This window comes from Oncorhynchus mykiss, chromosome 8 (assembly GCF_057628025.1).
Source record: "Oncorhynchus mykiss isolate SJ-2025 chromosome 8, ASM5762802v1, whole genome shotgun sequence".
Taxonomy (NCBI): domain Eukaryota; kingdom Metazoa; phylum Chordata; class Actinopteri; order Salmoniformes; family Salmonidae; genus Oncorhynchus; species Oncorhynchus mykiss.
Genome location: NC_143029.1, coordinates 54,462,103 through 54,489,135, shown reverse-complemented (window position 1 = coordinate 54,489,135; position 27,033 = coordinate 54,462,103). Strand labels below are relative to the sequence as shown.

The 27,033-nt window shown below is 41.3% G+C and overlaps 1 protein-coding gene and 1 long non-coding RNA gene across 2 annotated transcripts; one reads left to right on the top strand and one right to left on the bottom strand.

The window, feature by feature from the left end:
- Positions 1 to 163: 163 nt before the first annotated feature.
- selenof (selenoprotein F) lies at positions 164 to 25,105 on the top strand. The gene is made up of 5 exons (NM_001124454.5): positions 164 to 222; positions 3,933 to 4,100; positions 23,662 to 23,725; positions 24,068 to 24,117; positions 24,412 to 25,105. The coding sequence occupies exons 1-5, from the start codon at positions 175 to 177 to the stop codon at positions 24,553 to 24,555; spliced, it is 474 nt and encodes a 157-aa protein (NP_001117926.2). The 5' UTR covers positions 164 to 174; the 3' UTR covers positions 24,556 to 25,105.
- On the bottom strand, positions 24,850 to 26,509 carry LOC149982024 (uncharacterized). Its single transcript, XR_016482440.1, has 2 exons — positions 26,345 to 26,509; positions 24,850 to 26,124 (listed from the first exon to the last, which is right to left on the bottom strand). It is a non-coding gene; the product is annotated as an uncharacterized LOC149982024 (long non-coding RNA).
- Positions 26,510 to 27,033: the final 524 nt, after the last annotated feature.

The following is a 27,033-nucleotide window of genomic DNA, read 5'->3' as shown; positions in this document are numbered from 1 at the left end:
TAATGATAAACAATCAGATCTTATTATTGCGAATATAAAATCACAGTGTGTTGAATGTAAAGAGAACCCAAAAAGCGTGTATATTGCAATTTACAGGACATCAGGCAGTTGGCAGTACTACTTCCTACATTTAATGGGTCCTCAATTTCCTTCCCTAACAAAGCAATCTCCAAAATGTCTGGGGAGGTGTATCTCCTGTGGCTTCTTTCTCTCATACAAACGGTAGGTTTATCAATAAAAATATCCACACGTATACATAGCACAGCGTTTATCGGATGGCAGATTTTCTTTTGTTACACTCGATTTATACCCACTGCTTTGCCGCGACAGTGTAGTTATCTTGAAATGAATGACGTGGCTTATCAAAATCGCACCGGTTTACTAAAGTTGATTCGTTCACCAGCTAACGTTAGCTACAAATGACAAGACATCTCAAACGTTAACCCTTACATACTGCACTTTAACGCAAACCCGATTTAACGCGAGTTGTGATCGATGAAAGACTGAAGTGACAAAGGGAAGAGCCAACCACGGCGAGACCGTCAGCAGCTGAGATTATGCAAACATTCTACCTAGCTAACCTCATTGTTGTACTTCTGTGAAGATGAACGCGATAATTTAAACGGGTTACATGCACACGACCCAATGATGTGTATATAAATTAATGTTTATGTACGGAATTTCCACAACACTACTTTGTGTTAGTAATGGATGCTCAATGAAAGGAACTGTCCTGATTTGTCGTAGAAGCTTGCTAAAAGAACTTGAGCAAGCCTTCCTTCATGAACTGGTCTCTGTAAAATGGTATAGAATCAGCTTGATCCCCTCTGTCGAAGACACTTGGACCTTTTTTGAAATTTTCAGTGGTATTGTTAACAAACACGCCCCCATAAAGAAAATGAGAATTAAAAACAGGTTAAGCACCTGGTTCGACCGTGATCTTGCAGAGTTACTCCACCTCAAGAATTGCATTTGGTGAAAGGCTCAGCACACACATACTCAGGCTGACTGGCTCTCGTTTAGGCAAATGAGAAATAAGTGCACTCAGGCTGTCCGGAAGGCCAAAGTTAGTTACTTTAAGGAGCAGTTCTCTCTCTGGGTCTAACCCCAAGAAGTTCTGGATAAATATTAAAGACCTGGAGAATAAACCCTCCTCAGTTGCCCATGTCCCTTAAAGTTGATGTGGTTGTTACTGACACGACGCACATGGCTGAGCTCTTTAATCACCACTTCATTAAGTCAGGATTCCTATTTGACTCAGCCATGCCTTCTTGCCCGTCCAACATTTCCTCATCTCCCACCCCTTCTAATGTGACTAGCCACGGTGCTCCTCCCTCTATTTCCCCTGCCCCTCTACAAAGTTTCTCCCTGCAGGTGTTCACTGAGTCCAAGGTGCTGAAGGAGCTCCTGAAACTTGACCCCAAAACAACATCTGGGTCACATGGTTTAGACCCTTTCTTCTTTAAAACCTCTTATGGGCAGGTATTCAAAATACAGAAATAATCCAATTAAACATTCATAAAAATACAAGTGTTATACATCAATTTAAAGATGAACTTCTTGTTAATCCAGCCGCTGTGTCAGATTTCAAAAAGGCTTTACGGCGAAAGCATACCATGCGATTATCTGAGGACAGTGCTCCGCTTACAAAAGCATAGAAACATTTTAAAACCAAGTAAAGGTATTAATCCTCGGGTTGTCTATTGTCTAAGTAATCGATAATATTTCAACCAGACAATAGCGTCTTCAATAGAAAGGAAAAACAACGAACGGCACGCAATCGGGTCACGCGCTCAAAACGGCTCTGGTTCAATCTAGATTCCACTGAAAGAATGGTCTCATTCTTCCTCATTATTCAGAATACAAGCCTGAAACAATGTCTAAATACTGTTGATATCTATCCATAGGAACTGCAATTTGGGTCCAATCCAAATACATACTGAATTTAATAGTAAAGTACCCACATCAAAAATATCCCACTTCCTGGATGGATTTTCCTCAGGTTTTCACTTGCCATATCAGTTCTGTTATACTCACAGACATTATTTTAACCGTTTTGGAAACCTTAGAGTGTTTTCTATCCAATACTACCATGCATATGCATATCCTAGCTTCTGGGCCTGAGTAACAGGCAGTTTACATTGTGCACCTCATTCATCCAAAATTCAAAATACTGCCACCTACCCAAGAGAGGTTAATGTTGCTGTCTCTATCATCGCCAAGCCTATCTCAGACCTTTTTAACTTGTCTCCTCTCTGGGGAGGTTCCCATTGCTTGGAAGGCAGCCACAGTTTGTCATTTATTTAAAGGGGGAGATCAAGCTGATCCTAACTGTTATCGGCCTATTTCTATTTTGCCCTGTTTATCAAAAGCGTTGGAAAAACTTAAAAATAGTAAACTGACTGGCTTTCTTGATGTCTATAGTATTCTCTCTGTTATGCAAACTGGTTTCCACTCAGGTTATGGATGTGTTAGTGCAATCTTCTAGGTCCTCAATGATGTCACCATTGTCCTTTGATTCTAAGAAATGTTGTGCTGCTATTTTTATTGACTTGGCCAAAGCTTGTGATACAGTAGACCATTCCATTCTTGTGGGCCGGCTAAGGAGTATTGGTGTCTCTCTGAGGGGTCTTTGGTCTGGTTTTCTAACTACCTCTTTCAAAGAGTGCAGTGTATAAAGTCAGAACATCTGCTGTCTCAGCCACTGCCTATCACCAAGGGAGTACCCCAAGGCTCAATCCTAGGCCCCACACTCTTCTCAATTTACATCAACAACATAGCTCAGGCAGTAGGACGCTCTCTCATCCATTTATATGCAGATGATGCAGTCTTATACTCAGCTGGCCCCTCCCCAGACTTTGGGATAAACTCTCTACAACAAAGCTTTCTTAGTGTCCAACATGCCTTTTCTGCCCTTAACCTTGTTCTGAACACCTCCAAAACAAAGGTAATGTGGTCTGGTAAGAAGAATACCTCTCTCCCTGCAGGTGTGATTATTACCTCTGAGGGTTCTGAGCTCAAGGTAATCAACTCCTACAAGTACTTGGAGTATGGCTAGATAGTACACTGTCCTTCTCTCAGTACATATCAAGCTGCAGGCTTAAGTTAAATCTAGACTTTGTTTCCTCTGTCATAATTGCTCCTCTTTCAACTCAACTGACCAACTAACCCTGATTCAGATGACCATGCTAGATTACGGAGGTAAACTGGTCATCTCTGTATACCTGTTGCAAGACCCACTAGTTGTTGCTTATTTCTAAACACTCTTAGGCCTCACTCCCCCCTATCTGAGATATCTACTGCAGCCCTCATCCTCCACTTATAACACCTAGTCTGCCAGTCACATTCTGTTGAAGGTCCCCAAAGCACACACATCCCTGGGTTGCTCGTCTTTTCAGTTCGCTGCAGCTAGCGACTGGAACGAGCTGCAACAAACACTCAAACTGGACAGTTATCTCAATCTCTTCATTCAAAGACTCAATCATGGACACTCTTACTGACAGCTGTGGCTGCTTTGCGTGATGTATTGTTGTCTCTACCTTCTTGCCCTTTGTGCTGTTGTCTGTGCCCAACAATGTTTGTACCCTGTTTTGTGCTGCTACCATGTTGTGTTGCTGCCTCTCTCTTTATGTTGTTGTCTCGCTTGTCGTGATGTGTGTTTTGTCCATTATTTATTAGTTTTTTTTATTTTTATCCCAGCCCCCATCACCGCAGGAGGCCTTTTGGTAGGCCTATCCATTGTAAATAAGAATTTGTTCTTAACTGACTTACCTAGTTAAATAAATAAAAAATACATGTGAGATTCCTCCACATTACTGATTGGTATGCCAACCCATACTCGATCTTGTGACAATGTTGTGGCTAACTGGAGATGTACTTAGGAATAAGTGATGTGACAACCAATCCAATGTTTCCCATTGTCTCCTGCTCAGCTGTCGGCATATGGAGCCAACTTGTCCTCAGAGTCATGCAGAGAGCTGGGCTTTTCCAGCAACCTCCTGTGCAGCTCCTGTGACCTGCTGGGGGAGTTCAGCCTGAGCTCGATCCAGCCTGTCTGCAAACAGTGCTGCCAGCAGGAGGTCCATATGGAGTCCAGGAAGGTAAGACATTAGGCTGCATTTAGACTATCTATGGGTATGTCAATTGTTGTTGTTTCTGTCCATTCATCTGCACTTATTGGAAAATCATTTTCAGGTGAAAATAATGTGCTGGAAGCTCATCAATAGCCTGAGTTTCACCCGGTCAGTCCTTGATTTTTTTGGAGGGGGCATTTAGTTGTTACAAAGTGGGATTAAGATGGACTTAGTTGTTTTTTTTGTCAATGATCTACACAAAATACTCTGTCAAAGTTGAAGAACAATTCGAGCATTTAAAAAAAAAAAAGATAAATAACTATCTTGTATTCAACCCCCTGAGTCAATACATGTTAGAATCACCTTTGGCAGCTGTGACTAAGTCTGGTTAAGGCTCTAAGAGCTTTCCACACCTGGATTGTGCAGCATTTGCCCATTTACTCGTTTCTATTTTTTTTTCAAGCTCTGTCGAATTGGTTGTTGATCATTGCTAGACAACCATTTTCAAGTCTTGCTATAGATTTTCAAGCAGATTTAAGTCAAAACGTTAACTCGGACACTCAGGAACATTCACTGTCTTCTTGGTAAGCAACTCCAGTGTAGATTTGCCCTTGTGTTTTAGGTTATTGACCTGCTGAAAGGTCAAAATCAAATTGTGTTAGTCACATGCACCGAATACAACAGATGACCTTACAGTGAAATGCTTACTTACAAGCCCCTAATCAACAATGCAGTTTACAAAATAAGAATAAGAAATAAAAGTTACAAGTAGTTAAAGAGCAGCAGTAAAATAACAATAGCGAGACTACACAGGGGGTACCAGTACAGAGTCAATGTGCGGGGGCACCTGTTAGACTAGTTAATTGAGGTAATATGTACATGAAGGAAGAGTTATTAAAGTGAGTGTGCATAGATAACAGAGAGTAGCAGTGGTGGAAAATAATGTGGGGGTGCATTTGATTAGATGTTCAGGAGTCTTAAGGTTTGGGGGTAGAAGCTGTTAAGAAACCTTTTGGACCTAGACTTAGCGCTCCGGTACCTCTTGCCGTGCGGTAGCAGAGAGAACAGTCTATGACTAGGGTGGCTGGAGTCTTTGAGAATTTTTAGGGCCTTCCTCTGACACCACCTGTTATTGAGGTCTTGGATGGCAGGAAGCTTGGCCCCAGTGATGTACTGGGCCGTACGCACTACCCTCTGTTGTGCCTTTTGGTAGGAGGCCACGCAGTTGTCCTGCCCGCTTCACGACTGTCATGGTGTGCTTGGACCATTCTAGTTTGTTGTTGATGTGGACACCAAAGAACTTGAACGTCTCAACATGCTCCACTGCAGCCCCGTCGATGAGAATGGGGGTGTGCTCGGTTCTCTTTTTTGTCTCCTTTGGATCACGTTGAGGGAGAGGTTATTGTCCTGGCACCACATGGCCAGGTCTCTGACTTCCTCCCTATAGACTGTCTTGTTGTTGTCAGTGATCAGGCCTACCACTGTTGTTATCGGCAAATGTAATGATGGTTTTGGAGTTGTGCCTGGCCGTGCAGTCATGAGTGAACAGGGAGTACAGTAGGGGGCTGAGCACGCACCCCTGAGGGGCCCCTGTGTTGAGGATCAGCGTGGCGGATGTGTTGTTACCTACCCTTACCACCTGGGGGCGACCCGTCAGGAAGTCTAGGATCCAGTTGCAGAGGGAGGTGTTTAGTCCCAGGGTCCTTATCTTATTGATGAGCTTTGAGGGCACTATGGTGTTGAACGCTGAGCTGTAGTCAATGAATAGCATTGAAATCATCTCCCAGTGTCTGGTGGAAAGCCGACTGAACCAGGGTTTTGCCTGTGCTTAGCTTCATTCCATTTTATTTATTTATTTCTATCCTGAAAAACTCCCCAGTCCTTAACGATTGCATACCAATAACATGATGCAGCCACCATTATGCTTGAAAATATATAGAGTGGTACTCAGTAATGTATTAGATTTGCCCCAAACATAACACTTTGTATTCCGGATTTGTTTTTAAATGTTTGCAGTGTTACGTTAGCTTTTTGTTGTAATCAGGATGCATGTTTTGGAATATTTGTCTTCTGTACAGGCTTCCTTTTCACTCTGTCAATTAGGTTAGTATTGTGTAGTAACTACAATGTTGTTGCTCCATTCTCAGTTTTCTCATATCACAACCATTAAACTCTGTAACTGTTTTGAAGTCCCCATTTGCGTCATGGTGAAATCCCTGAGTGGTTTCCTTCCTCTCCGGCAATTGTGTTAGGAAGGTCTTTGTAGTGACTGGGTGTATAGGTACACCATATACAGTGTAAGAACTTCACCATGCTCAAAGGGATATTAAATGTCTACTTTTCTTTGCAAGACATTGGAAACCTCCCTGATGTCTGTGATTGAATCTGTCTTTGATATGTACTGCTCAATTGAGGGACCTTACAATTATCTGTATGTGTGGGGTATAGAGATGAGGTCATTCAATCATTGTAAACACTATTGAACATAGTGAGTCCATGCAACTTATTATGTGACTTGTAAGCAAATATTTACTCCTGAACTTATTTAGGCTTTCCATAACAAAAGGGGTTAAATACTTAATGACTCAAAACATTTAAGATTTTCTTTATTAATTGTAAAAATGTTGAAATACGTAATTCTACATTGACATTATGGGGTATTGTGTATATGTGTAGGCCAGTGACCAAAAAAACTACATTTTAATTCATTTTAAATTCAGGCAGTAACACAACATTTTGAAATAGTCAAGGTGTGAATACTTTCTGAATTCACTGTATATCAGCACATACCTGGCTCCACGATGGGGCAAAAGGGGGCGTAGCTCCCTCAGTTGAAACTTGTGCCCCCTCAGGTCCCTTTAGAAAAAAAGTTTCAATGATTGAGTGACAGGTTGGCGACGAGAATACAGAATTTGTGCCGTCAGCACAATGGACAGAGCGCCCCACGATGTGTGTAGGGGTGCTATGGAAAGCCACTGGGGCATAGAGTTTCCGTTAGCAGGTAATTGTTGGCTTTTGGCCAATAAAATAAATTGTCTGGGGCTGCTCTGCTGCTGAGGAGAGAGCGAAAGCGAGAGAGGAGCCTTTGCCTAGGCTAGTGTTGATTGCAAAGATGGAGCCCGTTTTCATTGAAGTGAAACAAAAGTTAGAGTATGCGTATAGTGAAAAGCCTACAAGGCAGGGCTCCAGACTACAACCCTTTAGTCCCGTTTTGCGACCTTTTGACAACCAATTAATTGGTTGCATTTGTGTTTGCTGTACATTCACCTCACTAAAAACGGCCTATTTTTTTTCCCTGAGGCTAAAACCATGATTTAGTGAAACAGTAAACTACTTTATCGTCATGATTCCTGTAATGAAAGTGTCTGCCTGCCCATGTACCTGTTTCGCCGGAGCCTGCTGCTGTGTCGAGAGAGTCACACTCTCTCATTTCCCAGAGAGACAAATGCTCCTTAAGTGTTATGATTGAGTAACATTTTATAATCCAATTGCTGGGGAAACGCAGCTATCCTCTTGTCACAGCTGGAAAGAGGATGCTCTCAGCTTTCTGTAGGTTTACTTTTAATTTCCCAGCTCTTAGTTGGATAGCAAATGTACTGTTAGATTCATTCATTGCTACTGTGTGTGGGTTTTATCTTTTAATTTGTGATCTACAGTCTATTCGGAAAGTATAGTACCACCAAGAGATTCAGTTATATGGATTTTTGTCCATATTGCTCAACCCTTTTTATTATTAGTTCGCTGTAGTCTGTGATTGCTGGGAAGATAATCTTTGGGTCTTTTCACCATTATCAGCTGACCAGCGGAGGCTTCTCAGAGGAATTTCCTAACAATTGTGAAAACATTTAAAGTCATCCTTTTTAGATAAAACTATACCAAATATATTCACTACACCAAATAATTGATTAAAACACACTTTTTTTGCAATGGTCTACTAGAGGTAGACCGATTTAATCGGAATGGCTGATTAATTCGGGCCGATTTTCAAGTTTCAATAATCGGAAATCGGTATTTTTGGACACAGGTATAGCCGATTTTAAATATATATATTTAATTTAATATTTTACACACCGTTTATTTAACTGGGCAAGTCAGTTAAGATCTAATTCTTATTTTCAATGATGGCCTAGGAACGGTGATTTTTACCTTGTCAGCTCGGGGATTCAATCTTGCAACCTTACGGTTAACCTCTCTAGGGTATGTGGGGCGCTAGTGTCCCATCTGGCCAACATCCAGTGAGATTGCAGAGCCAAATTCAATTACAGAAATGCTCATTATAAAAATTCAGAAAGCAAAACATATTTTACATAATCTTTAAACCTAACTTCTTGTTAAACCAACCACAGTGTCATATTTATAAAATGCTTTTCGGCGAAAGCATACCTAGCCCAGAACATACATAGCCCAGTTGACAAATTATTACAAACAGTAACCGGCCAAGCAGAAGCGTTACAAAACTCAGAAATACAGATAAAATTAATCAATTACCTTTGATGATCTTCATATGGTGGCAATCAGAAGATATTAATTTACTCAATAAATGTTCCTTTTGTTCGATGAAGTATCTTTATATCCAAAAACCTTAGCGCGTTTTCTTCAGTAATCCACAGGCTCAAACGCAGTCAAAACAATCAGACAAAAAAATCCAAATTGTATTTGTAAAGTTCATAGAAACATGTCAAATTATGTTTATATTCAATCCTCAGGTTGTTTTTTAGCCTAAATGATCTATAATATTTCAACCGGACAATAACGTCGTTAACATAAAAGGTAAACAGGAAATGCACATGCGCATGAAAAAGCTCTGCGACACGGTAGGGTCCACTCGTTCAGACTGGTCTTACTCCCTCATTTATAAGAATACAAGCCTGAAATGATTTCTAAAGACTGTTGATATCTAGATGAAGGCATAGGAACTGCAAATGGAGTCCTAAGTCAATGGATACTTTAATGGCATTGAATAGAAAAATAAAACACTTCCTGAATGGATTTTTCTCTGGTTTTTGCCTGCTAAATCAGTTCTGTAATACTCACAGACACTATTTTAACCGTTTTGGAAACTTTAGTGTTTTCTATCCAAATCTACCAGTAATATGCATATCATATCTTCTGGGCCCGAGTAGCAGGCCGTTTTAATTTGGGCATGCTTTTCATCCAAAATTCCGAATGCTGCCCCCTACCCTAGAGAGGTTAACTAGTCCAGCGCTCTGCCTCTCTTTGCACTCCACGAGGAGCCTGCCTATTACCCGAATGCAGTAAGAAGCCAAGGTAAGTTGCTAGCTAGCATTAAACTTATCTTATAAAAAGAATCATAATCACTAGTTAACTACACATGGTTGATGATATTACTAGTTTATTTAGCGTGTCCTGCGTTGCATATAATCGATGCGGTGCGCATTCGTAAAAAAGGTACCTAAACATCAATGCCTTTCTTAATCATACACAAGTGTATATATATATATATATATATATATATATGTTTTTAAACCTGCATATTTAGTTAATATTTTCTGCTAACATGAATTTCTTTGTCACTTCTCTTGCAACAGAGTCGGGGTATATGCAGCAGTTTGGGCCGCCTGGCTCTTTGCGAACTGTGTGAAGACTATTTCTTCCTAACAAAGACAGCCAACTTCGCCAAACGGGGGATGATTTAACAAAAGCGCATTTGCGAAAAAAGCACAATCGTTGTACCTTACCATAAACATCCATGCCTTTCTTAAAATCAATACACAGAAGTATATATTTTTAAACCTGCATATTTAGCTAAAAGAAATCCAGGTTAACAGGCAATATTAACCAGGTAAAATTGTGTCACTTCTCTTGCGTTCATTGCACGCAGAGTCAGGGTATATGCAACCGTTTGGGCCGCCTGGCTCGTTGCAAACTAATTTGCCAGAATTTTACGTAATTATGACATAACATTGAAGGTTGTGCAATGTAACAGGACTATTTAGACTTATGAGATGATAGTTTCTGGAATCGACCATATTAATGACCTAAGGCTCGTATTTCTGTGTGTTATTATGTTATAATTAAGTCTATGATTTGATAGAGCAGTCTGACTGAGCGATGGTAGGCACCAGCAGGCTCTTAAGTATTCATTCAAACAGCACTTTTGTGTGTTTTGCCAGCAGCTCTGCTGTTTATGACTTCAAGCCTATCAACTCCCGAGATTAGTTAACGGGGTGCGTGCTAATAGCGTTTCAAATGTCACTCGCTCTGAGACTTGGAGTAGTTGTTCCCCTTGCTCTGCATGGGTAACGCTGCTTCGAGGGTGGCTGTTGTCGATGTGTTCCTCGTTCGAGCCCAGGTAGGAGCGAGGAGAGGGGCGGAAGCTAAACTGTTACACTGGCAATACTAAAGTGCCTATAAGAACATCCAATAGTTAAAGGTATATGAAATACAAATGGTATAGAGGGAAATAGTCCTATAATCACTATAATAACTACAACCTAAAACTTCTTACCTGGGAATATTGAAGACTCATGTTAAAAGGAACCACCAGCTTTCATGTTCCCATGTTCTGAGCAAGGAACTGAAACGTTAACTTTCTTACATAGAACATTTTGCACTTTTACTTTCTTCTCTAACACGTTGTTTTTGCATTATTTAAACCAAATTGAACATGTTTCATTATTTATTTGAGGCTAAATTGATTTTATTAAGTTAAAATAAGTGTTCATTCAGTATCGTTGTAATTGTCATTGTTACAAAAAAAATATTTTTGTCAGATTAATCGGCATCGGCTTTTTTATGGTCCTCCAATAATCGGTATCGTCATTGAAAACCCATTATCGGTTGACCTCTAGTCTACAGTAACCTCCGCGGCACTCTGTAGGGTATCACCGTGGTGTAGCCGGAGGACAGCTAGCTTCTGTTCTCCTTCGGGTATATTGACTCTAATACAAAACCTAGGAGGATCAATCATGGTTCTCACCCCCTTCCATAGACTTGCACAGTAATTATGACAACTTCCGGAGGACATCCTCCAACCTCAGAGCTCTTGCAGCATGAACTGACATGTTGTCCACCCAATCAAAGGATCAGAGAATTAATCTAGTGTTGAAAGCATAAGCTACAGCTAGTTAGCACTGCATAAAATGTAGTGAGTAGTTGACTCAGAAAGCAAGAGAGACTATAGTTGGAAAGTTTTGAACAAATTCATTTAGAGATTAGAAAAAAAAAAAAATATATATATATATATATATATATATATACTTTTTGCTAGTGAATGCAGCTAGCTAGTTTTGCCTACTCAAACACCAGAATCAGACAGAGGGATGCTAGTCAAGGGAAGCTTTTGGTTTTATAAATATATTGCCACCGTTGCCCGCGGGTTTAAAATGCTGTAGCGGGTTTACTAACGTCTTCTAGTATGTTGACTATGACATGACAACAATGTAGGCTGTGTGTAGCAGTTAGCGGTTATGATATACAGGTTTGGCTTGGAAAGTTGGTGTTGTCTGGTCACAGAAAGCTGATGTGCTGTGCACTGATGTCCACAAGTGACAGCAAAAGGTGAGAAGAGGAGGATGCGTAGATAGTTGTGAGAAGGCATTATATACAACGAGCAAAGTGATCTTGGTGTTTTTATGTGGCTGCTATGAAAGTGAACTGTGTTTTGCGTGTGATCGGGTGAATTCATTCTGCCGATTTTGTTCAAAAACTTTGCTTGAACGGAAGCAAACGAAACCGGGATAAACATTTTTCGAATTGAAACTCTCATTTGCAACTGTTGGACGAATGATTACACCCTAGATCAGCTAGATGCAGGCGAGAGTGCAAGGTGTATTAAATGTGTCACTGTCACTTTGATTACTCAAAATTCTCTCAATCGATGTTGTGTCATGACTGTCCTGTGAGGATCACAATGGGTCAGATCAGCTTGGCAAAGGTTGACAATAACCGGACCTTCTCACCCACAGAAGAGGGGAGGAGGGAGCTGTTGGGAGTTTTGACACCTCACGCCCTGTTGTAAATTTAAGTAGAAGAAGACTTTCTTTCCCGCTTCAGTATTTAACCCAAGGAATGTTCTTTGTTAAGACTTTTCCCGCCGAAACTCTAACATGGTAAACCGTGAATAATGGAACAATCATTGGAAAACTATGGAGCTATGGAAAACAAATGTAATATTGGTTTTCATTTTGTTTTGTCCTTAACTGTATGAACAAAATACTTTATCTTGGAAAGTATATCCCCTTTATCTGTCAAGTTTCCATCCAATACGTTGTGCATATGATATGAAAATGATGAAAGTATTTTTGTTAAGATTGAATCTATTATACCTCCTAAAATCACATTCCTATCTCCTATAAACTGTACATAAGTAAGTAGCAACGCCCCGACAAAGAAACCGTCCCATACGCTTCAAACTATCCCATCATACTACGAGTCTCAAATCACCATATTCGCCGACTATCATCATCAATGGGAACACGGTTGTGTTGTGACAAGGTAGGGGTGGTATACAGAAGAGAGCCCTATTTGGTAAAAGACCAAGTCCATATTATGGCAAGATCAGCTCAAATAAGCAAAGAGAAATGACAGTCCATCATTACTTTAAGTCATGAAGATTTGAAAGACCAGAACATTGAAAGTTTCTTCAAGTGCAGTCGCAAAAACCATCAAGTGCTATGATGAAACTGGCTCTCATGAGGACCGCCACAGGAAAGGAAGACCCAGAGTTACCTCTGCTGCAGAGGGTAAGTTCATTAGAGTTACCAGCCTCCAGAAATTGCAGACCAATTAAATGTTCAAGTAAAAGACACATCTCAACATCAACTGTTCAGAGGAGACTGTGTGAATCAGGCCTTCATGGTCGAATTGCTTCAAAGAAACCCCTACTAAAAGACACCAATAAGAAGAGACTTGCTTTGGCCAAGAAACACGAGCAATGGGCATTAGACCGATGGAAATCGGTCCTTATGGTCTGATGAGTCCAAATTTGAAATTTTTTGTTCCAACATCCATGTCTTTGTGAGATGCAGAGTAGGTGAACGGATGATCTCCGCATGTGTGGTTCCCACCATGAAGCACGGAGGAGGTGTGATGGTGTGGGGGTGCTTTGCTATTGACATTGTCAGTGATTTATTCAGAATTCAAGGCACACTTAACCAGCATGGCTACCACAGCATTCTGCAGCGATACTCCCATCTGGTTTGAGCTTAGTATGGCTATCATTTGTTTTTCAACGGGACAATGACCCAACACACCTCTCGGCTGTGTAAGGGCTATTTGACCAAAGGATGGAGTGCTGAATCAGATGACCTGGCCTCCTCAATCACCCGACCTCAACCCAATTGAGATGGTTTGGCATGAGTTGGACCGCAGAGTGAAGGAAAAGCAGCGAACAAGTGTTCAGCATATGTGGGAACTCCTTCAAGACTGTTGGAAAAGCATTCCAGGTGAAGCAGGTTGAAAGAATGCGAAGAGTGTACAAAGCTGTCATCAAGGCAAAGGGTGAAGAATCTCAATTCTCAAATATATTTAGATTTGTTTAACACTTTTTTTTTGTTACTACATGGTTTTATATGTATAATTTCATAGTTTTGATGTCTTCACTGTTTTTCGACAATGTATAAAATAGTCAAAATAAAGAAACCCTTGAATGAGTAGATGTGTACTGTGGGTGTGTGTGGTTCATTTTCGTGTCAGCCAGGTAGGCTATACTCATGTTGTAAAGATAAGCAATGTGCTTAATATTAGGACAGTTGAGAAATAAATATAGTAGGCATAGCTTATAGAAAGCTGATGGGATCCTCTTTCTAATAGAGGCCATTTAACTCGGTTTTCTCACGCAATTGCATAGCCTATAGAATTGTTGTGCAACATGACCTCGTGGACTCTCTTTTACATGACATTTGCTTTGATGTCAGAGTGATTAGAGAGACAATAGTGATGAGTAGCAGGTTTGGTAGGCTACTAATGACCATCCGCATCAGAGCTTGCAGAAGCCTAATTACCGTGACTAAACGGACACGTTGAATTTGACTGCCATCATGACTCGTGACCGCCGGTGTGGCAGTAATACGGTCACTTTTGAACAGCCCTACTCCCTCATCTTAAACGGCAAAGACCGCCACTGCAGCTTACGTGCCCCAGTGTTTGAAACTTGGTCAAATGTTGCAGTTAAAGCAGTATCACCACACTACCAACGGTGCCACTCTATTCTTAACAAGCCTTCGACTACTCAAATAGACCAAAAGCTGATTCAGGTGGTGGAGTACAAAACAACTGTCATTTCTGCTTGATTAAACTATGCCCACGTGCTGTGGTATCCTAGCAACACTACTTAGGAGAGCAAGCCTACAGAGAGCAGTGTGAGGCAGCAGCACACCTCACGTCACTTCTTGATTATTACCCCAGTCCTGTGATGTATAATTATATGCCACTTGGCAAACACTTTTCCTAAAGTGACTTACAGTAAGTGCATATGTTTATACCCTGTATGGGAACCTTCAAGAGCGCCACCCTCTTGTCAACTGTGCCACAAAGGACAACATGTACTGTAAGGCTGTGGTTGCCATTTTCCATGTTGAGCTAAAAACATCACATTTCTGCCCCTCTTCTTAATCCGTAGGAGACCTGGGAGATGGCACTACTACATTCTGCTGCATTATTAATATTTGCGAACGGACTTTGTATTGTTTTAATGAGCCTCGGCGAGCATAGAGGACATTTTGTCAATCAAATCTCTCTGTTTGCCCAGAAAATATCCTTCAGTTGCACCTACGGCCCTGCTGCCTCTCTGCCGGCTAATATTACTGTCGCTCCAGTTCCATTAGTGGAGCAAGCCAGCAATGGCCTTTTGGGTTTTGGCCCATTCTAATGAGTTTTTACTCAAAGCGTTTTAGAAAATGCCCCAAAAAATGGGCATGACATTAGGGATGGGCATGGTTATTTCAATATGGTACTACTACTATGGTACTTCCACTTATACCATGGTATAGTCTGACTCATGAAAATGTACCATGGTTTTAGCCTTGAAGTATGGTGGTACTGCCATGCACAATAATAATAATGTTATTGCTTAATTTATAACATGGTAGTTGTGGATCATGGAAATTCCATGGGTTTTAACCTGCATTATACATTCTGCCATGGTAATGCACAATTCTGAAAAATGGTACCAATAATTATCATATGGTACCATCTTTTATTAATTGTGCGTTACCAAAGCACAATAGCAGTATAATGCATTAAATAAATACACCCCCCCCCCCCCCCCCAGGTCAAAAGGGTTGGTATTGTATTGATTAATTTATATAATAGTATGGGCACATTTCTGATGAAGTCAGAGGCAGGCTACTGTTGTTGGTCCTAGTTTGTCTGTAACATCAAAGAAAAAGGGCAATAGTTGCTGTGAAAAAGGGGTAGTAATTTCTGTATTAATAGTACTGTTTTTGCTCATGTTTGGGTTTCCTGTGGGGGGAGGGAGAGACCAAATTTTTGGGCAGTTTGTAATTTACAGTATTTATAGTCAAGGGGTGTTGTGCTTGTTTTGGCCTGCAGAGGGAGCCGCTCCCTCTAGTCGTTGCATCATGCGCTCTCACGCTAACCTGCCTCGTAAGTGAGTCAGTTGAATGAGAGCCAACTTAAAATTGTGTTGAAGAGGGAAGCACCAGATAACCTATTTCCTCACGGACCCTTGTAAGCGCAGAACGGAACACAGCTACATTCAATCCTCGCGCCTTTACATCGCTCAAGACCGTGTACCTCTAGATAAAATAATTTAAAGGTTATGCCCAATATTACGGAACTGTTTTTTCTTTCTGCCGTGGATTCGTGCGCATGTCGTGGACCATTTTTGTAACTTTTTATTTTTTTATTGAACTAGACAAGTCAGTTAACCTCTCTAGGGTACGTGGGACGGTAGCGTCCAACCTCGTCAACAGCCAGTGAAACTGCAGAGCGCCAAATTCAAAACAGAAATCCCATAATTAAAATTCCTCAAACATACATCTATTTTACACCATTTTAAAGATACACTTGTTGTAAATCCAGCCACAGTGTCCGATTTCAAAAAGGCTTTACTACGAAAGCAAACCAAACGATTGTTAGGTGAGTGCCTATTCACAGAATAACAGACATTTTTTTCCAGCCAAAGAGAGGATTCACAAAAAGCAGAAATGTAGATAAAATTAATCACTAACCTTTGATCTTCATCAGATGACACTCATAGGACTTCATGTTACACAATACATGTATGTTTTGTTCGGTAAAGTTCATATTTATATCCAAAAATCTGAGTTTACATTGGCGCGTTGTGGTCAGAAATGCATCGTCTCAAACATCCGGTGAAAGTGCAGAGAGCCACATAAAATGACAGAAATGCTCATCATAAACATTGATAAACTATACAAGTGTTTTCATGGAAATATAGATAAACTTCTCCTTAATGCAACCGCTGTGTCAGATTTCAAAAACGCTTTACGGCGAAAGCACACTTTGTGATTATGTTAGCTAGCCACAGAAACGCATACAGCCACTTTCCAGCCAAGGATTGTCACAAAAGTCAGAAATGGCATTACAATTAATCACATACCTTTGATCTTCATCCGGTGGCACTCCCAGGTCTCCATGTTAGACGATAAATGTTTGTTTTGTTCGATAATGTCCCTCTTTATGAGCAAAAACCTCCTTTTTGTGCGCACGTTTTGTCCGTAATCTGAATGCAGACGGCGCGTGCACTAATTCCAGGACAACGTTTTTAAAGTACGATAAAAGTTACTAGAAACATGCCAAACGATGTTTAAAATCAATCCTCCAGTTGTTTTTGTCATAAATAATTTATAATATTTCAACCGGACAAAAGCTTTGTCAATAGGAAAGGAGAAACAGGAAAGGCGCGTTCACGATCAGGGCGCATGGCTGATGAATGGAAATTTTCACTGGTCACTGATTGAAAGTGCTGTATCGCCCTCATTTTTCAGAGTAAAAGCCTGAAACAATGCCTAGAGACTGGCCGCATGTAGAGGAAGGCACAGAGCTCATGAACTGGGTCCTATATAGTTTATTTCTATTGAATGCCTATACTGTATAGGCATTCAATAGAAAAGTACCCACATCAAAAATATCGCCTGCCATATCAGTTCTGTCATACTCACAGACATTAATTTAACAGTTTTGGAAACTTTAGTGTTTTCTATCCAAATCTACTAATTATATGCATATCCTATATTCTGGGACTGAGTAGCAGACAGTTTAATTTGGGCATGCTTTTCATCCAAAATTCCCGAATGCTGCCCCCTACCCTAGTGAAGTTAAGAACAAATTCTTATTTACAATTATGGCCTACCAAAAGGCCTCCTGCGGGGACGGGGGCTGGGATAAAAAATCAAATAAATATATAGGACAAAACGCACATCACGATAAGAGAGCCAACACAACACTACATAGAAACCTAAGATGACAAAGCATAGCATGGCAGGAACACATGACAACACAGTATGGTAGCAACACAACATGATGACAACATGGTAGCAACACAACATGATGACAACATGGTAGCAACACAACATGGTAGCAGCACAAGACATGGTACAAACATTATTGGGCACAGGCATCAGCACAAAGGGCAAGAAGATAGACAACAGCACATCACGCAAAGCAGCGACAATTGTCAGTAAGAGTGTCCATGATTGAGTCTTTGAATGAAACGATTGAGATAAAACTGTCCAGTTTGTATATTGTTTGCAGCTCATTCCAGTCGCTAGCTGCAGCAAACTGAAAAGACGAGCCACCCGGGGATGTGTGTGCTTTGGGGACCTTTAACAGAATGTGACTGGCAGAGCGTGTGGAGGATGAGAGCTGCAGTACGTATCTCAGATAAGGGGCAGTGAGGCCTAAGAGGGTTTTATAAATAAGCTTCAACCAGTGGGTCTTGCGACGGTTATACAGAGATGCCGAGTTTACAGAGGAGTATAAAGTGCAGTGATGTGTCTTATAAGGAGCATTGGTGGCAAATTTGATGGCTGAATGGTAAAGAACATCTAGCTGCTCGAGAGCACCCTTACCTGCCGATCTATAAGTTACGTCTCCATAATTTAGCATGGGTAGGATGGTCATCTGAATCAGGGTTAGTTTGGCAGCTGGGGTGAAAAAGGACGATTACGATAGAGGAAACCAAGTCTAGATTTAACTTTAGCCTGCAGCTTTGATATGTGCTGAGAGGACAGTGTACTATCTAGCCATACTGCCAAGTACTTGTAGGAGGTGACTACCTCAAGCTCTAAGCCCTCAGAGGTAGTAATCACACCTGTGGGGAGAGAGGTATTCTTCTTACCAGACCACATTACCTTTTTTTTTGGAGGTGTTCAGAACAAAGTTAAGGGCAGAGAAAGTTTATTGGACACTAAGAAAGTTCTGTTGTAGAGCATTTAACCCAAAATCTGGGGAGGGGCCAGCTGAGTAGAAGACTGTATCTTCATATAAATGGATGAGAGCCTCCTCCTGCCTGAGCTATGTTGTTGATGTAAATTGAGAGGTGTGGGGCCTAGGATCGAGCCTTGGGGTACTCCCTTGGTGACAGGCAGTGGCTGAGACAGCAGATGTTCTGTCTTTATACGCTGCCCTCTTTGAGAGAGGTAGTTAGCAAACCAGACCAAAGACCCCTCAGAGAGACACCAATACTCCGTAGCCTGGCCACAAGAATCGAATGGTCTACCGCAGGGGTGCCCAACCAGTCGATCACGAGATGATTATACATTTACTCAAATTCAGCCACACAAATCAATGCCTATAGTCTTTCTGTTTTAATGTTTGACAGTCCTCCATTCACAGCAATGTCTGAAAAGTCAGGTGATTTACATAAAATATGACCATTCTCTGCCCACTTATTGACGTATGCAGAGTTAGCGTGTGTCAAGTGCCCCCTCCCAACTCCAAGTTGAGGTCACGGTGATGCCAGGCAGGTAGCTAGCTAACTTTGTATCCAGATGTGTTCTTAAGTTGTGTGGTCAAAAGAAGCAATAATGAGTGAAGGGAAGGATACAAAAAAACTGAAAACTTATCGTTCCACAAGGAATGAGTGGAGGATAATTTTTTTTATGTCAAACTCAAAATGTGTGTGCCTCATCTGCCATAATAGCATCGCTATCCCAAAGAAAGGTAACAGAACAACATTTTAAAACCACACACAAAAGCCCAGGAAAGTGATTTTCCAGCAAAGACTGAATTACGATTAAGAAAGGTACAAGAACAAAACAATCAACTGGCAGCGCAGAAGTCCGTTTTCACAAGTCCTGTGACCAAAGGGAAGGAGGCAACCATAGCATCTTGTCGGGTTCTTTCTAAGCATAAAAAATTGTTCAAAGATGGGGAGATGATCAAGGAAGCAGTTATTGAGGCTACAGACTCGCTGTTTGGGGATTTTAAGAATAAGACTGAAATTACGGCCGCCATCAATGACATTCAATTGTCCAGAAATACGGTGACAAGAAGATGGGGGAATAGCGAAGAACCTCAAGGATCAACTGAAGAAGGATATTGACAACTGCGAGTGTTATTCCCCCCAGTTTGATTAGTCCATGGATATGGTAGATGTGGCACAGTTATGCATTTTTATCAGAATGTTATTTGACAACATGAGAACAAAGGGAGGAACTACTCGCTATTTTGCCACTGAAAGGACATACAAGGGGCGAAGATCTTTTTCAAGCTTTTCTGGAGTTTGTTAACAAATTCCAACTGCCCTTTTGTCAGCTTGTCTCCATCACTACCGATGGGGCACCCACTATGGTAGGTTGGTTCGTTGCATTGTGCAAACGAGATGATTCTTTCCCGGACTTTCTTAGTTTTCCCTGCGTAATCCATCAGCAAGCTTTGTGCGGGAAGATGTTAAACATGAACGAGGTGATGGATGTAGCGATGAAGATTGTTTTATTCGAGCAAAAGGCCTCCAGCGGAGGCTAATTCCGCGCTCACTTCCGAAGAGACTGAAGCGGAGCACACAGGCCTGCTGCTGCACATGGATGTGTGCGGTGGCTGAGCCGAGGTACATTTTTAGGGGGATTCAGTGAGTTGTTGCCTGAAATCGATGAGTTTCTCAAGTTCTCCAATGCAGAATATGCACAGCTAGAGGACACACGGTGGCTTCTGGGTTTAGCTTTTCTCGCTGACCTAACTTGCATGCTTTAATGAATTGAACGTAGAGCTGCAAGGAAAAGGCAAACGTCTAATCAACATGATCAGCTCTGTGAAACACTTTTAAATGCGAACTACAACTGCTCACAAGAAAGCTGCAACGTAAGGACCTGCACTTTCAACACATGCATGCAGAACTTGAGCGTCAGGGCAAGGATGCAGCTTGACAGTGCACGTTAACTGGAAGTCCCAGAGCATCTCATCTGAGTTTGACAGTTGTTTCACTGACTTTGCGTCACGTGAGTCTATTGCCACTTAAAATGTGCTTGCCGTTTGGCACAGACATAAGTGTGGAAGTCATTGCCTCAAATGGGATCACTTTTTCAGTTGGACACAGCTATAGCAGAAACTGAAATTCTCACCCTTCAAAATGACATTCAGCTGAAATCCAGGGTAACCACTGAGATGAAGGAAGAGTTCTGGGAGCTACTGCTAGAGGACAAGTATCCCAACATAAGATGTGCTCTCAACCTACCTCTGTGAGTCTCCATTTTCTCATATGAAGATAAAGTCCAAGTCCAGATCTACTATGACTGATGACCACCTTGTAGCCTGCAGGAGACCTGCAACAAGCTGCTACAGCCCTGACTATGAAAAACGACTTGCCTCCACCCAATGCCAAAAGTCACACTAAGGTAGGAAATGAAATTAGTTAGCACTTACCAGAGATAATACTGTAGACATCAAGAAAGCCAGTCAGTTAATTATCAAAAGTGTTGGAAAAACTTGTCAATAAACAGGACAAAATAGAAATAGGCCTATAACAGTTAGGATCAGCTTGATCTCCCCCTTTTAAATAAAGGACGAACCATGGCTGCCTTCCAAGCAATGGGAACCTCCCCAGAGAGGAAAGACCGGTTAAAAAGGTCAGAGATAAGCTTGTTGACGATCTGGGCAGAAACCATCTGACCCAAATGTTATTTTTTGAGGTCAAGTTTAAGGAGCTCCTTTAGCACCACCTTGGACTCAGTGACCGCCTGCAGGGAGAAACTTCGTATCGGGGCATGGGAAGAAAAGGGAGGAGCATCGGGGCTAGTCGCATAAGAAGGTGTGGGAGATGAGGAAATGTTGGGCGGGCAAGGAGGCATGGCTGAGTCACATAGGAATCCTGACTTAATGAAGTGGTGATTAAAGAGCTCAGCCATGCTCTTCTTGTCAGGAACAACCACATCAACTTTAAGGGCCGTGGGCAGCTAAGCCGCTATTTTTTTTGGAAAGATAACAAATTACATTTTTAGCTGGTCATGTTACCCAGCCTAGTCAGTGGTAGCTAGCTAGGTACACATTTTGGATGGTACAGGAACTGGAAAAGGAATAGGCTACTCAAAGAGCTACCTACCTGCTTCAAAGGTAGGCTGCGTGTGTGTGTGTGTGTGTGTGTGTGTGTGTGTGTGTGTGTGAGAGAGGGAGTAAGAGAGAGCAAGGGTGTGGGAGGGAGAGTGTGTAGGCCTATGTTTGTAAAGTTATTTGAACAGTACAGAAGGTTAGTGTGTTCATAACATTGTTGGGCAAGTTATGTTTATTTTTATTTGTTTATTTTCCCTATAGTCACATTTAGAATGCCTGAAGCTTTAAGTACTGATGACGTTTCAACGCGTGCACACACCTTTAAGAACATTGATAGGGACTAGGCCTACTTAAACATTGGGGGACATTTTAAAGCTGCAATATGTAACTTTTTGGGCGACCTGACCCAATTCACATAGAAATGTGTTACAGATCTGTCATTCTCATTGAAAGCAAGTCTAAGAAGCGGTAGATCTGTGCTTAGTGTCCTTAAGTTTAGTTTTTGCGTCTTTTACTTACGGTTTTGTACACAAGCTTCAAACAGCTGAAAATACAATTCTTGGTTACTGAAAATATATTTAACAGTAGTTTAGGTGGTACAATGATTCTCTACACTATACATTGCTATTTGAAATTATTCGAAATTTCGCTGCCAGGAAATGGCAGAGGGATTTCTGCATATTGCACCTTTTTAATAGCTGTATGTTAGGGATGTTTGTGTTTTATGGTGAAAATGCTATACAAAAAAAATCTGATGTAGATCATTTTGTTTTCACCCCTTACAATCAAAGCATAGTATGCCTGTAACTCAATGCCGTGCTTTTTAAATAGAATAATCTTTCTTTAGTGTCAAATTTGAGCAAACTTTTTTTATTTTTTATGATTTACTAATACTTTCCAAGTGGGAAACTCAGCCCTCGTCTTTCTACAACAAGTTTCCAATTCTGAAATGTTTGTCTGAGTTCCGACTTGTCTTGAAGGACTGATCTCTTGTATGTCGTCACTTATAAACTTGACGCTCTTAAAGTGTAAAATGTTCAATGTAATGCATCTCAATAGGTAGTATGTCGAACCCTAATGACAAACTTTTTTTTTAAATCATTTTTGCTTTTTGTAACAAACATGTCTTTACAGGGTTAAATATTAGTTTACAGGGCACATGTGATTTCAAATGTAGCTAAAAATGTATATAGGCCAAATCTCAATCAATTTAGAAATCCTATTTTCTGGTGCTCCTAAACATTTTTGTGCTCCTAACTTTTTAAAGTTGTGAGCACCAGTTCTACCAATGGAAAATGTTAATTTAGAGCCCTGTCTGTGTCCAAGCCTTTGTCGATATGCACCCATAATCAACAAAACTGTGACTTCCTCCCATGCAGTGTGTTGTGAGAATACATTTTGCTGTCCTGGCTTAAGGAAAAGGAAGCTTGCTGGTGTAATTTAATTTGTGTTCCCAGTAACAGCGTGCCTGTGAAATACTGCTGTGACACTCCAATTTCCGCTAAGTTATTGTGTTTTGGTGTGGAGCTTTGATTACCAGCGGGCCACAAAGCTGCCATCCGTCAGAACCCTTCCATACGCAGAGGCTCACAGTTTAATGACCCTGATGAAGAGCCTGTCTACCACGTTTATGAATCAGACTGCCCAGAATCACATTATCCCAACTCACCGCCAGGAGCTTCACTGTGGGTGGGCATCAGTGTATATAAAAATGAAAAGTCAGAAAGGTAGTTGGATTGTTTATTGGCCAAAGGATTGTGAAGATAAATCTCAACATTGGTTTAGGACAAAGGTGCTCCAATTCTCGAGGGCCGTAGTCCTGCTGTTTTTTTCTTTGTTCTTCATTTCTCCCTGGCAATTAGTGAATGAATTAATATCGTTGACTGACCAGTGATTTCTAGTTACCACGCCGTAATCAAGCATGTTTAAAAAGGCAAGGAGGAGAACTAGCTTGTGGCCCTTGACGTCTGGGGTCATTATGCTGGTTTTAGTGATGAGCTGATATATTAGTCAAGTTTCTTCTTTCTTTTTTTTATTGATGTGAGCTGAGCTCCCAGGTCTTAGTCCTCCTCCAGTAGAACAACATGGACATCCTGAGCCGCACCCTGACCAACCGCACGCTACAGGACTTAACACAGTGCTTTCCCCTCCACAGCTCTACCCTGGGGCCATCCTGGAAGTGTGTGGATGAAAATTGGGGAGGTTCCCTCAAGTCCAAGGTGAGTTGTGTCAACATGTTGTCGCGGGACCACCCATCTTGTAACGCTTATTGGTGTCCGTTGTCATCTTGGTGTCCGTTTGCTGTGAAGGGTCTGTTATTGTAGCCTGCCTTTGTGTGGGGTAGAGCCTCGGAGCTCTCTGCCTTACGGCACCGTTTGTGCCTCGGACAGCTGTACGCTCGCGTTCACACCTGTGGTCCCTTTTAACTTGATTACCCAAATAATGTTTTCCCAGCGGTTTCTGTTTACAAGCTTTGTGCAAAATAAAATAAAAAAAATAGAACTGTCCATCAATTGATTAATTCATTAGACCTTTTGATATTGTTGACCTTGTGTCCACAGCTTTTGTCAGGTCTGACAAGCCGAAGATGTTCAAGGGTCTTCAAATTAAGGTACAACAAGAATTGTAGATACTCTTGCCTGTTGCGTACAATTCATTAGTTGAGTTAAATACAATAAAGAAGTGGTTGTTTCTCCGGCGGCTTTTTATACAACTTTGGAATGAAAATAACCACATTGTCTTGAACATAATCTCCTGTCATAATGGAATGAACCCTATGCCACACCATGATGTTTCAATATTACACCATATTGGGAGTTTTTATTATCTTATAGGCATTACAATGGCTACTTTGTTTGGCTGTAGTCCTGATAGTCCTGTGTTTTTTGTGGGGTTTTTTTTTCAGTATGTGAGAGGCGCAGACCCTATACTAAAGCTGCTGGACGATAACGGGAACATTGCTGAAGAACTCAGCATCCTCAAGTGGAACACGGATAGTGTGGAAGAATTCCTGAGCGAGAAGTTGGAAGTATATAATACCGATTTGTAGTACTCATCACCATTTTCTTTTGTGCACTGTTTTTGGATTTTATTGTTTAAAGGTACTGCACTATTGTATTATTTTATTTTTTTTGTAGTACCTGAAAATCATGAACTTCGTCCGTAGATTTTGTGAACTGACATTATGTGCCAGGATGTTAAACGGCTGTTTTATAGATTTGTAAAGTACCTGAACTTACCTGCAAAATACCTGGCATTAACGTCAAAATTATTGGAATGAAGTAGCCAAAGAAAGACTAAAGATGTACACTGCTTGTTACCTTTTTTGTTCTCCAATCTGTCAGTTGTCTCTGTGGTTTAAAAAAAAATATTACTTGTGGGATCTTTGGGTGGGGTCCAAGTCGTTCGCTTCATGCAGATGTTTCGGGGAGGAACACATTAGTGAAGGCCTCACAGCAAACCACATTTTGGGATGTGAGACCCGATGTCCCTGTGTGTCACTCTGGGCATCTTGCAGTGGAGAGAGACTGGATTCCCCAGTGTGTGATTTAGAATTGGGGAGGGAAAAACACTGCAATGAATAAAATGTCTCCATGTTATTTTTTTTTACGGGTTGTGTCATCTGTTCGAGCACACGCTGCATTTAATTGTGCTGTGTTGCATATTTCTGGTAGTCTGACACTCACGAAAACCAAAAAGGAAAGAAAGGCATATGTCTGACATGGGAGGGTAGCTTTGATTTGCCAAAAGGTGTAACATTCCTGCCATCTAGTGGAAGAAAATAGTATCACATGTTGATAATTTCCAGGTACGGTATGAGTACAATCTACTACTCAGTTTAACTCAATGTTATGGTAGGCCATTTGAAATGCAGAAAATACGCTTTTGATACAGAGGGTTTTAAAGATTGATTTGGTTCATTACATTGTACAAATGAAAGCTTCATCAATAAACCAAGCTTGAAACGAATGGTTATTGCCAGTATAAAAATGGAGCCCACTTTCAACCACAACAGAACACATTTTTAAATAACATGTATGAAAACTCTTCTATTGAATCTAGCACTATATTTGAGCAACATTTAAAGACCTACCCCTATCCTTAATGCAGAATATAACAAGATTTATACATTTTTGGTTGTCTCTTTTCCCAGCCTCTGCATGGTGGTGATTATTGACTGGCCTGTTGTGGGGGTGTGGGGGGGGGCTTTGTAAGTCTTCACAAAATGAAAACCTAGAAAATTAGGAAAGATTTAGAGCTAACGTTGACTTGTCTGGTTGCAGTCCTCTGAAGGCCATACACTTCGGAATCCCACCCAATAACAGAAAGCTTCACCTGTCCAGGCAACAAAGAGGGCGGGGCCAAATGTGGCACAGAGAAGAAGCACAGTCAGGAATTAACTCGCCTGTCTATAGCGATACCCTGACTCACCTGTCTATACCAAAACCCTGACTAAATATGGAAATACAGATACACGACATCCACTCTTACCTCTGCATCATATTCCCTCCCATCCCCTTTCCAATCCCTCCTCCGTAGTTGGGGTTGTAGGCGGTCATCATGAAACTGGCCACTATCGGGTTGGCATAGATGGACGCTCCAGCAATGGCACAAATACCTGAGAGGAGAATTCATCCGATCAGTGGCAATAGGCGTGTTTAACAAAGGCACGCTGCTAAAATTGGAATTGTACATTTATTTTAACAATTGATGTAGTGAGGACTTGGGTGGTTACACATAAATCGCCAAAGAAATTCAGAGAGAGATAGAAATAACTAATTGAATTGCTGTTCTCCAAGCAACATGCATTGATAAATAAACCTTTCTTGTCCCCCTACCTGCAATGATGAACGTGACCCCTGCAGTAAGGGTCATCTTGGCTTTGGAGGAATCCTACATGCTGCCCATTTTATAGCACTTGAGCGAGAACAGGGCTATCATCGCCCCAATAACACCCAGGACTATGCCCACTACCGTCAGTGTCCTCACTGCCTGAAATGTACCTGGAAGACCACACAAATCACACCAGATTAACATCAATAACAAGCTGCGATATCTTCTTCAGAACAGAAACATAATTTAGTCAGTGAATATGGTCAACTATGTATATTACTGAATATGAGCCACATAAATGTAGGAGTTGACCAGTCAAATTGCTAGGGATCAAGGTTCCAATATGAATAACACGCTGAAATGTATTCTGTTGGGATTTGAATCTGATTCTCTGTTATGTGTTTTGCCTGTGATAGTGGTGTTGACTGAACATGAGCCTGGCAAAGAACCATGACACACAATTGCATACTGATAGGAGCAGGCCAGGGCAAAGCGCGGGAGAGGACAAACTAAAAAGCAGAATGACTCAACTTTGAGGAACTGAATTGCTCTCCATACACTGAATCATGGCCACCCCAATTGGACCAGAGGCCCTCTTACAAGTCGATGTGTCTCGGTAAAGCCACCACACCAACCTAAATGTAGACATGTTGGCATGCATCACCCAGGCGGGCTCTACTACACATTGATGGTG